Below are 12,546 nucleotides of genomic sequence, written 5' to 3'. Positions count from 1 at the left end.
TTTCTTTTAAATTCCTTTAAATTCCTATCGTCATAACAACGAGTTTTTATTAAATAAAAAGCACTGTATATGGTAAATATCAGGTAGGCGCATTTTTATATCCCTCTAATCAAATAATGAAGACGTCATATTTAACCCCCTTTTCTCCTCTTTCTATCTTTTATAATCGGCCGCCAGGCGATTTAAGTTATGCTTTTTCAAAGGTGACATGATTTACTGCTGGCCTATATTCAATAAAAATTATTTTATCCAAAGTTTTCATTATGTTATATTTAATCAAAATTACACTAGAAACAAACTTTAAATAACTATTTTGAAAATTGTGATCCCACATTATAGAATATGTTTAGTTAATTGTATTTTGTATATAGAAGTTGCGATTGCAACATCTTTATATGTTACCGGTAAATGAAATCTGTTAATTCGCGCTATTTATTTTCACACTGTAGGGTACAATTAATTTGTTTTCATTTTAGCGACAATAACCCTTTTTGAATAAGTAAAAAATCTGTTTTTTTTAAATATATCTGACGATGAAACCGTTAGAGCGAGCGCAGGTTCATTTTTAGTTCACCTGAGACAAGGGTCAGGTGAGCTTTTCTGATCAAAGAGTGTCTGGCGTCCGTCTTTCATCCGTCGTCTTTACACTTTTAACATTTTCGACTTCATCTCAAGAACCACAGGACCAATTTCAATCAAACTAGCCACAAATCATCCTTGGGGAAGCGGGATTCACGTTTGCTACAAGAAGTACCACGCCCTTTTTCAAGGGGAGATAATTAAGAAATTGTTTAAATTTGGTGGCATTTAAAAATATTCTTCTCAAGAACCATTTGGCAAGAAAAGCTGAAACTTATGTGAAAGTTTCATTACATACTCTAGATTTAAATGTGTTTATTTCGTAACCCCCGAGGGTAGGGCGGGCCACATCAGGGGTCAAAGTTCAACATAGAAATATAGAGGAAATTTCTGTAAAAGTCTTCTTCTCAAGAACAGTAAAGCCATGATTAGTCATATTATTATAGATGTATCCTCAGGTAGTGTAGATTCAAGTTTGTTCCAATCGTAAACCCTGGGGTACGGCAGAGCCACAACAGGGGGTCAAAGTTTACCATAGAAACAACCGCAACCAACTCTCGCCGGGCTGAACTTTTAAACTTCTCATTGAAACTAAACATTCCGTGAGATACCCCATGTCTGAATTCAACCATATAACCCCAAAAAGCATGTTCACTAGCATCTGAATACACCACCTTAACACAAGAAGGCTGACACATTAACTTCCTAATTTTGATTGCTTCAATATCATCTACCCAAACCTGAATTTGTCAACAACTTTCATACGATAGAACAATGAAATCATTCCACGACTTTGAACTCAAAATATCAATTGTCAAACATCGAGTCATACGCTGACTAACTGAAATAATCTGCCCTACAAAACTAGCTTTTTTTCTTACCAAACTTTTTCTATTTTTGACAATCTCAGACATAATGTCTGTACCTGTTTCCCTGTAATATCCTAATCACTCCAATTTTCCCGGAGGACACCCATACTATTTCTGTTCATTAATAACAAAACCACTCGACCATTAATCCCTTCGAACACTCTCTGACATTTACCTACATATAGTTGACTATAAATCTTTCCCAATACCGATACCATCGTCCAAATACATAACAACACTTTCCCCCTCTCCTCTCCACCTTTTAATCACTGGCCTTGTTACCTTTGTAAAAACGTACGTAGCAGATTTCAACCCAAAAGGAAAAAACAAAAATTAAAAAAAATGTTCTCCGTTTATAATCCAGGAAAACCCCAAAACCTCTGGATACAACGTTTCAATACGATGATATGCAGAATGCAAATTAAAAGTAAACATGAGTGCGTTATTTTTAAGAAACACTAAAGCCGTTCTTATATCCTCATACTTTACACTTTGTTGAAGAACCTGCATGTTAACGCATCTCGGATCTAAAATGAGCCTCTTTTTATTAGTTGATTGTACACAAACTGTAAGCAGATAGAAAATGTCGGCCACTTCATTACATTGTTCAATAAGACCTTCCTTTATTAAATCTGTTATTGCACTTTCAATAAAATCTTTTTGTGATAATGAAGACTGATTATTTTTATGAAAACTCCTTCTAGACATACTGTACAGAGGAAATTTATACCTATACATTATAATGTCTAACACATTATAGTTAGCACCAATTTGCTCCCAGAAATGTACATGGGATCTTTATCTACCCTTAATATTATAAGAGTTGAAGCTTTGACTTACAAATTCATAAGTGTTTAATATATAATACTCATCTTTAACAAACTGAAAAGCGTCAGACTGCACTCTGACTGTCCTCCAGTTCTAGGCGCGGCTCTGGACCTGATGATAAGCGGGCCTTCTCGTTGTAGGTGGGTGAAATCCCCGTACAGATAGCACCCACCGAATCGAAAGGGATACGTGCCTGACCGTTGTTTGTGCGGCGCTGCAACACGTGGAACATAAGAAATAACAGAAGTGGGTGCGACATAGCCGGAAAACGGATCTGGTGCTGTAGCGACTGGTTGAGGCTTCAAATCCTTCCCTGCCCCCGACCGATTGTCAATTTTATGTTTCTTCATGACCCGATTCTCCGCCTTATAAACCTTGCTTTCATCATTTGAATCACTGAATTAGACACGTACTGATTCACCGTGTCCTATCATCCAGCTGAAGAATCAGCGATTCTTATGTGTAAAAATTGTTGATTTTTAATTTAAGTATACTTCCGAATGAAATTCGTACGCATGTAAAGAAAAATGTAAGTTTATTCACCTTGTAACTATATAAAAGATTGCTTCTCAAGGAAAATGCATCAAAATGATACTCGTTAGTACTTAACATGTTAAGAAAGATTTACATGAAGCTGTCGGTGCATAGTAAACAAGGTAGTGTAGGGCGTAATGTGTGCGCAGATAGTCATATGCCTTATATGGAATTGACTGTGATCGGCCGAATCCAATAAAAAAAAACGTGTTTGTCTTAATTCGTGCATCAAAGGGTTTGGTATCTGGAATTCAGCTCGAGTTTCAAGAGAAAACACTCAATGTCTCAATAATTTTATAACAGCCACGAAAATACAAAATAATAATAATAATTAAAAGAACGAAAAACAAACAAATTAATTTAATTCATTAGAATCTTTTTTTTTTTTTTTTTGCATTTTGTTTGTGTTACATCCGGAATTATTATATTGCATAAATGTTGTTTTTTATGCTATAATCAATTGGAATAAATTTGTTCACAATGGCTACGTTATTGTAGCCATGTGCTCGGTAGTCAATAATGCTGAAATAGAGCAAACACAACAAAATGGCGAGTTGTTCCTTACGTCACGGGTTCGAATCCCACTGTGGGACGTGGAGACCGGTCCTTCGGATGAGACCGTATAAACCGAGTTCCCGTGTCGCAGTAGGTGTTGGATCGAAAAAGATCCCTCACTGCTCAATGGCCCTTAGTGCCGAGTATAGATCAAAATTTGTAGCTCAAGTGGTGGCGTCTCCATATGAGTGAAAAATTCTCGAGAGGGACGTTAAACAATAAACAAACAAACAACAAATTGGCGAGGAGGTAAACTATTTAAACCTTGCAAAAAGTTTCATTCTTGTCCGATGTTATAACTCGTTCTGTAAAATTGGATCTGTGGTGATAATTCGTAAGAATCAGCAGAATGGCAGCGCTTGGATTGATCGGCAAAATTGACCCCTTTGATGAAACGCTCGATTCATGGGAGTGTTATGTTGAACGTTTTGAATAATATTTCGAGAAAAACGAAATCGACGCTGGAACGAAGGTATCATCTTTATTGTGTATAATTAATTGAAAGTTGTATTCACTGCTTTCGTGACCTGACATTTCCCGACAAGCCAGCGACGAAGTCGTACGGAGAAGTGGTAAGACTTCTAAATAGTCATTTATCCCCTAAACCCATTAAAACGGTAGAACGTTTTCGGTTTGATAAAAGAGATCAAAAGGAGGGAGAGACTAGTGCTGAATATATTTCACAGTTAAAGAAACATTCGATTCATTGTGATTTTAATGCGTCACATAATGAAAACCTGAGAGACAGGTTAGTGTGTGGTGTAAGAAATACTCAGATTCAGAAACATTTTCTGTCAGAAAAAAAACTTGTCTTATGAGAAAGCAATAGAAATTGTATCAGTAGCCAGGGAAGCCGCAGCTAAAGATGCTACAGAATTACAGAGTAGGAACAGGAGCGAGACGGGGGCTGTAGGCAGGTAGGTTAAGGCTTCCCATAGAATATGACAGTCCACTCTGTGCCTTCACTTCTCTGAACTACCAAAATAGCACGTCATAATTGAAAATGACGTCTATTCACTGCCAACTTGAGGTGTTATGACGGGGAGAGTGTCATGAACTTTACACTTTATTTCAAACTGCATGTAAAGTGCTAGATAGCTATTGCAAAACTCACGGGTCGTTAAAGATTTTTTTAAGTCTTATATGTCTGAATATTTTAAAAATACATCGCTTACGTACCCTTGATTGAAATTCAGCATGTTCAAAATGCTTACGAAAAATGTACTTTTGAAATGTACTCTGTACTCCCGTGGTTGGAGGTAGAATTTATTTTGTGTGTATAAAAAATCTGGCGCAGGTGACTAATGAGGATTTATCTGAGATTTTTTGAGAAAAATCTGTAGGAAGAGGTAGTTCTCTATCTGAATCTTGCTTGGGAAAAATGTGTGATGGCTTTGTTTTAATACAGATTACGATATTTTGTGGAAAATACCCTCAAATTTGTAGGTAAGTTGAATTTCTAACGAAATATTTTGTACCCGAGTTATACTGTGACTTTTCCCAAGCACATTTCGGGTACACAAGGATACGATGAGTTTATTTATATAACAAAATGTTAATAATTATTGTGTTAGTCGGCTGCGCTGAAGCGATTTATGTGAAATACTTCAAAAAATTATAAATGACCGTCACATGATCAACAAAGTCATGTGATATCATAATAAATATATTAATATATAGCCGAGGGAATCCTCTATCTAAATTGGAAGTACTAAAGTACAATACCTTTAAGTTAAAACCAATGAAATATGTTTTGAGCGCATTTTAAAGCTTCGGGAAGCCTTAACATAGCTGCGTAAACAGACTACGTGTGAAAAGCAGACATTCAAAGTTCAGTGATAAGAATGACAAGAAACAGTGCTATAGATGTAATGGCAGCAGCCACATTGCACAGGAATGTCGTTTCAAAGATACGGTGTGCCACAACTGCCATAAGCGTGGACACATTCAAAAGGCACGCGCTCGAAACCAACGACACCTAAAAAGCCAGCTCAAAGGGAGAAATCTGACAATTTCGTAAGTGATGATCATCAGGAACCAAGTGATGACAATTACATAGCCAGTTTGAACAATTTGACTAGCAAGGATATTATATGGATCAAGCTAAAAATAAATGGAGTAGTGATGAAGATGGAGCTAAATACTGGTCATGGCGGAGGGGGAGTTCCGGAAGAAGTTCGGAAAAGTGAAACCAAAAAAAAAAACAAAAACAAAAAAAAAACCTGCAATAACTCTACGCACAAACTCAGGAGAACACATTAAGCCAGTTGGTTATATGGATGTAAAGGTTGAGTATGGTGACACCAAACAGACATTGCAATTGTATGTTGTTCAAAAAGGAAGACCAGCTCTTCTTGGCAGAGAAAATTCAACTTGATTGGAAGGTATTAAAAAAGACACATTCTATTCACACTGTGAAATCAACGAACGTCAGTGAAATCTTGGAGAAATACAAGGACTTATTTAGTGATGAGGTGGCCGTGGGAACTGTCAAAGGTATCACGGCTAAGCTGTCACTCAAGGAAAATAAACCCAAATATGTCAAAGCCAGGACTGCCATTTTCCTTAAGAGCAAAAGTTGAGGAAGAACAAAGCCATCAGACATTTTTTCCCAAGCAAGATTCAGACTGGAGGCAGAAGGAACACTAACAAAAGTTCAACATAGTGCCTGGACAACGCCAATCGTACCTGTTTTGAAGAAAAATGGGAGTGTAAGAATTTATGGAGACTTTAAGGTCACTTTCAATCCACTACTTAATGTTGACCAATATCCACTACCGAAAATAGATGTCATTTTCGCAAACATGAATGGAGGAACACATTTCTCGAAGATTGACTTGAAACAAGCTTACTTACTACTTCCAGTGGGTGAAGCATGCAAGAAGCCTTTCACCATAAGCACACACAAAGGACTGTACCGTTACAATAGAATGGCACTTAGAATTGCGTCTGCACAAGCAATTTGGAAGAGGACCATTGAGCAAGTTCTACGAGGTATCCCAGGGCCTCAGTGTACATGTATTTTAGATGACATGGTTATCACGGGAGAGACTGATGAGCACATCAGAAATTTGGAAAATAATTTTCTTTTTGTTTTTAAAAAAAGTAAAAAAAAGATGGGTGTCCCTCAGTGGATTTGAACCGCGATCCTTTGGCTTTGAGAGCTTCCGCTTGTTCCACTAGGCCAGAACGCTTTCAAGTAGTTGGTATTTAAATTATTTTGTGATGTTTATTATATTAAGGGACACTAATTTGTTCATCGTAGTAATTTGAGGGATTAGGTTTAGGGTATTTAAATTTTGGAATCAGTTTTTGTAATCACTCGACAAAAGTTAGCCAACGACTCGCTAGTTTTACACACACACACACACACATATATATATATGTGTGTGTGTGTGTGTGTGTGTGTGTGTGTGTGTGTGTGTGTGTGTGTGTGTGTGTGAGGGAGGGTGTGTGTGTGTGTGTGTGTGTGCGTGTGTGTTACAATTTTAGATGATTTTCAGATGTTGAATGAAGTTTGCTGAACATTGACAGTAAATCTTTTCTATCAGGATGTTCACTGATTTTGCCTCTCAGCTTTAGACTTTGGTGGTGTTTCCCGTCAGGATATACTCCAATATCACCCGTTATATGGATGCTGATCTTGCCCTCCTGCGGACGTGATCGTCTTTGTACAACACTGCTTTAATAAATGGCTAACTATGTCTTATCCTACATTCTGTGTTTGTTTTATTTTTATATTAGAACAGGAAATGATTTATGTTCGGCTAAGCGAAGCGAAAGAGAACATAATGGTTTTGAAAAGACTTAGTCAGTATGGTTTGCGTGAAATTTGAAGAAATGTGAATTCTTCAAAGAGAATATAACATTCTGTGGACATATGATTGACAGATATGGTCTACACAAGACACCAGAGAAAATTTACGCTATAGTGAAGGCACCCTCACCAACCAATGTTTCCCAGCTAAGATCTTTCTTAAGTTTGGTGAATTATTATGGTAAATTCTTATCTGACTTGGAAACTGTACTTAGACCCTTACACCATTTGCTGCAGAAGGACAGTCATTGGAAGTTGACAGAGGCTTGTGAGGAGTCATTCAAAAAAATGGAGGACTTGGTAACTTCAGATCTGGTGTTGACACACTATAGTCCAGATATACCCATCTCTCTAGCATGTGACGCATCACTCTATGGACTAGGTGCAGTTACGAAGTCGTGCGAAGAAGTGGGAAGACTTCTAAATAGTCATTTATCCCCTAAATCCATTAAAAGGGCAGAACGTTTTCGATTGTATAATGTGGGATGTCCGGGTAATTATACCTACCAAACTCAGAGAATAAGTGTTATCTCAGGTTCATGATGGACATCTCGGAGTTGTCAAGATGGAGATGCTTGTCAGAAGTTTCTGTTGGCGGCAAGGAATTGACAAGGACATTGAAAAAGTGGCTAAGAGATGTCAAGGATGTCAACAGAATCAGAATGCACCTAAGGGAGCACCACTGAATGCATAAGAATGGCCAACCAAGCCATGGGAAAGAGTTCACATAGATTTAGCTGGACCCTTCCTAGGATCTATGTTCTTGATAATGGTGGATTCATACTCAAAGTGGCCAGAAGTGGTCAAGATGACTACTACTGCGTCAATGCAAACTGTCGATGTTCTGGGGGCTGTATTTTCTAGAAATGGACTCCCAGCTACAATCGTCAGTGGTAATGGACCACAATTTACTTCTAGAGAATTTGAAGATTTCTTGAGTGCAAATGGTATTCAGCACATTAAAACTACCCCATACCATCCATCTAGCAATGGGTTAGCTGAGCGCTTCGTACAGACATTCAAACAGGCCATGAAATGTAGTAAAAATGAAGCAGGCGGTGTGAATAAGAAACTAGCAAACTTCTTGTTAGCTTACGGAAGCACTCAACATTGCACTACCAATGAAACACCAGCAAAATTTATGATGGGAATGGAGTTGCGAACAAAAATGGATCTGCTAAGACCAAATGTAGAATTGCATGTTAAGCAGAAACAACAACAGATGTGTGCACAGAGAAGTTCACCTCCTCGGGAGTTTGAATAAGGACAGTCGGTGATGATGCGGGATTACAGAAGTGGAAATGATAAACAGATATCCGAAACGATTGCTAAAAGAACTTGACCGGTATCTTATCGAGTCCAAGTTGACCCAACAACTCAGTGGAGGAGACACACAGACCAGATTGTCAAATCGCAAGTTCCAATGACATCACCAAGTATTGAGATTCCTGAGTCAGTCAGCACAAGGCCTACCTTTGAGGACAAATCGGTTGCACCGGATTCCAATTTCTCAAAACAGGAAGAACCCAAAGTTGCGAAATCGCCGAAACCGGTTCATACATCACCCAAAACTACGGCTGTCTTGCTAGAGAAACGTCATCCAGTACCTACCAGAAAACAAAAAAACCTTGAAGATTTTGTGTATCATGGGTCTTCTACCAAGACCAAAACCTAATTTGTGTGTTTGTGTATTTTAGGGTGCAGGTTTTACTGTGTCTAGGGGCACAATAATCCCCTGTACAACTTGCTGGAAACATCTTCTTTCTGTTCAGTATAGTCAAAATATACATGCATTGTGTTCATTGTATACATGAAGTATTCTTTTATTTCCTTTTATTTGCATGCTGTAGATAATAATGCATGTGCTTTAGGTTTATAAAATTGACTTTGTGAACATACCAAAATTCAGTGAAGTTTATCTCTGACATTTAAGAACTTTGAACAAATACAGTCAGTAACATTTGATACGCTAAAATCATGTACATCAATCTAAAGGGGGAGAAAATGTTATATCCGAAGTTATTGTACTTGGATATGTTTGGTTTTACTTGCTATAATTATTCGGAATAAATAAAGTTCACAATGACTGCGTTATTGTAACCATGTACTCAGTAGTCAGTAATGCTGAAATAGAGCAAACACAACAGATTGTATCAAAAAGTATTATTATTATGTCATTTCTTTATTCTAAGAAGGAATCTTATTTAAAGCAGAAAACTATTGCATATACATACATACTTAAAAATTCTAAGGAACTTTTGGAAAATTTGAAATCACAAGATTTTACCAAAATCAACAGCTTTAAAACTTACGACTTTTCTACTTTATACACAACCATTCCCCACGATAAATTAAAGTCCAGGCTTTTTGATATCATTGACAGCTGCTTTTTCAATAAAAATGGAACTCGTAAATATACTTATCTTGTCATTGGTCAATTGCAAAATTATTTTGTTAAAAAACATTCTGATTGTACACACAAGTGCTCTGAAGTTGACATTAAAAAGATGCTTGAGTTTCTGATTGACAATATCTATGTGGTTTTTGGAGACTAGGTCTTCCAACAATCTATTGGAATTTCTGTGGGTACCAATTGCGCCCCGTTATTAGCAGACCTTTTTTTGTATTCGTATGAAGCAGAATTTGTCCACACTCTTGTACGTGAAAAGAAGACAACACTTGCTGTGGCGTTCAACTCGACATTTAGATATATCGACGACGTATTGTCAATTAACAATGGCTATGAACATTCTTATGTCGATACGATATATCCTGGTGAACTTGAGATAAAAGATACCACAGAGTCTGACACATCTGTTTCATTTTTGGATATTTTACTTGAAAAAGACGTTAATGGTAATCTAACAACCAAGCTTTATGATAAACGTAATGACTTTAACTTTTCAATCGTCAACTTCCCTTACTTATGCAGCAATATACCTTCATCACCTGCATACGGGGTATATATCTCTCAGTTGATTCGATACGCAAGAGCATGCTCTACGTTTGTACAATTTCTAAAACGAGGCAAATTATTGACAAATAAGTTGATGAAACAAGAATATCAGCTGTCTCGTTTAAAGTCATCATTTCGTAAGTTCTATGGTCGATACAATGACCTTGTCAGCAAATACAATTTATCATAGAGTCAAATGCTGACTGACGTTTTTCATACTAATTGTTAGGCCATTATTTACACACTGAATTGTCGACGGATTTTTCCGTTATTTCCCGATCATGACAAGGAGCACACGACGGGTGTGACCGGTCGGCAGGGGATGCTCACTCCTCCATGGCACCTGATCACACCTCTGATGTTTGGAGGTCCGTGTTTGCTCTGCTCCTATTTTGTATTGTATAACGGACTTTTGAGCTTGAATACTGTTCGTTATCTCCATATATTACATATAGAAAGTTAAAATTGCAAATTGGCTATTGCATTCATTACTCTTAATCCACATTTTTTGATTGATTTATTGTACGTTGTTCTACGTTGAATTCAAGAATCCCATTCAACCATAAAGAAATCCCTCAAGTACTAGAAATATTATTACTGTAAATCATTGTTTGATTGAATTTGTTCTGTAAAAAGGACTAGTCCAGTTTTACTATGTCTACTTCTAAACTACACAGGCATTTCACGTTCATATAGATAACTTTTTATTTAAAGAGATGACTATTTCATGTTTCAAATATGCAGACACAAAAGCTGGTGGCTACATTTTGGGGTGGAGGTTTTTTTTTCTTTTTGAAAACTGTTGTGTGTACGCGGCAAGAAAAAGGGTGTCCGTGAATTATCACAGTGTCCTAGTTGTAGTAACTTCTCTGAACTACTTAGATATGACGTCATAATAGCATATGATATCAAGTCACTGCAAACTGCGGAAAGTGTCATAACATTTGAGTTGCGTCTAGCGAAAAGGGGCCTTCGTGACATAAACGTAAAATTTTACGTCACAACAGCGTTTAAAAGACGTGAGGTCTCGTCTGTGTGCTTGCCGAAGAAAACGTCCTCATGCGATAATGAATGTACATGTATGTTATACTAGCTGCGAAAGTTATACAGACTTCTGAATCCTCTCTTCTACGCGGTCACCTTGGTGCAACAGCAGTGATCATTTTCAAGAGTAATTTTAAATCCTGTATTCATTGTCTGTAAATGAGCTGCAATAAATCACATCTAAACACGGTAACACAGGGTAAAGCTGATGCTGATGAAGTCGAACATCAACAGCGAAGTTGGTTCATCTAGAACTTAAAATTAGATTTGTTCCGCTTTCAACGTGTAGGCCTATAGTTTCATTTTCTGGTTTTAGGTGTAATAATTTTATTTCAGGCAAATAGTTCTGGACTATAATTAGCAAATCTTGGGCTCATAACCTTACATAATATTGTATAATTTAATGGTTAGGTCTAAATTTTTGTCCCTTTTATTCATTTGCTAATGTTCGTTTTATATTTATCACAGTTTACCACAACGAAAAGAGAAAATCCATCTCCAATTGTTCCCCCTCATTTTTTTTCTTTTCTTTTTTTAAAGATTTATTCATTTTTCACTTCGCTTTTTTTTTTTAAATTTTGCTTGTTCGTTTTCGTTTTTAATATTAAATTCGTTTTAGTCAGACTCCTACACTTTGAAAGCATTCCTACATATACAAGTTTAACCAAAAAACAAACAAAACATCGCTTATCAATTCGAACAACTAAATTTGGTACCGGGTCGTTCTCTTGAAATTCAAATAAAGCCGTGAAGTAATTTTTTCGTCCCTTGAATGTTACGTCATTTCATTACAATTTGTGTATTTTTTCCCTTATATTTGCAGAGAATCATTAGAATTTGATATCTGAAATCGTGCACCCCCTTTCTTAGTGTTACCATATATTCCACAGTTTAGAAACCTGTCTTAATTTACACTATGCAATTGCAAAATAAATGCCTATTAAATTTTGTGCTTACGCCCTGTCAATAATATTGTCTGATGGGTCTTTTTTTATCTTTGTTAAAACAGTTTATTATTATGCCTCCTCCCTCAAACAAAATTGCTTCCTATACGTGCCTGTTTACCGCATATGATTTGAAAAATATGTAATATTTAAAAAAAAAAGGGAATGAAAGAAAATTGAAATTTCTACAATTACAATATCCAACCGCGTCATGTCCGACTTTGAATCCTTCTTTCTTGGACGAAAATGATTTAGAATGAAAAGTTGGAAATTTTTAATTGTAATTATATGCTTTTAAAATAACAATACTTTAATTTATTTATTTATTTATTTTTGATATGGCGTACATATTATGCAATAATTATGAACTATTATATTAATCCAGGCATGTAGCATCAGAGGGCTGCCCCTTTATTTCAA

The 12,546-nt window shown here is 36.5% G+C and overlaps 2 protein-coding genes across 2 annotated transcripts; both read left to right on the top strand.

Moving 5' to 3' along the window:
• Positions 1-6,068: 6,068 nt before the first annotated feature.
• Positions 6,069-7,876, top strand: LOC133193267 (uncharacterized). Its single transcript, XM_061329224.1, has 3 exons — positions 6,069-6,076; positions 7,257-7,482; positions 7,718-7,876. Exons 1-3 carry the CDS (start codon positions 6,069-6,071, stop codon positions 7,874-7,876), a joined length of 393 nt encoding a protein of 130 aa, XP_061185208.1.
• A 75-nt stretch (positions 7,877-7,951) lies between these two features.
• Positions 7,952-8,446, top strand: LOC133193265 (uncharacterized protein K02A2.6-like). The gene has a single exon (XM_061329223.1). The coding sequence runs from the start codon at positions 7,952-7,954 to the stop codon at positions 8,444-8,446; it is 495 nt and encodes a 164-aa protein (XP_061185207.1).
• Positions 8,447-12,546: the final 4,100 nt, after the last annotated feature.

Source organism: Saccostrea echinata, unplaced genomic scaffold (assembly GCF_033153115.1).
Source record: "Saccostrea echinata isolate AGI-Se365-2 ecotype Australia unplaced genomic scaffold, CSIRO_AGI_Sech_v1 ptg000027l, whole genome shotgun sequence".
Taxonomy (NCBI): Eukaryota; Metazoa; Mollusca; class Bivalvia; order Ostreida; family Ostreidae; genus Saccostrea; species Saccostrea echinata.
This window is presented reverse-complemented; position numbering and strand designations above follow the sequence as displayed.

Bases quoted from the DNA above. Each gene is read 5' to 3' on its own strand.
- LOC133193267 (XM_061329224.1), top strand. The intron at 7,483-7,717 runs GTAACTTCAGAT...GTGTTATCTCAG, and splicing joins TCAAAAAAATGGAGGACTTG to GTTCATGATGGACATCTCGG.
- LOC133193265 (XM_061329223.1), top strand. From the start codon at position 7,952: ATGGTGGATTCATACTCAAAGTGGCCAGAAGTGGTCAAGATGACTACT.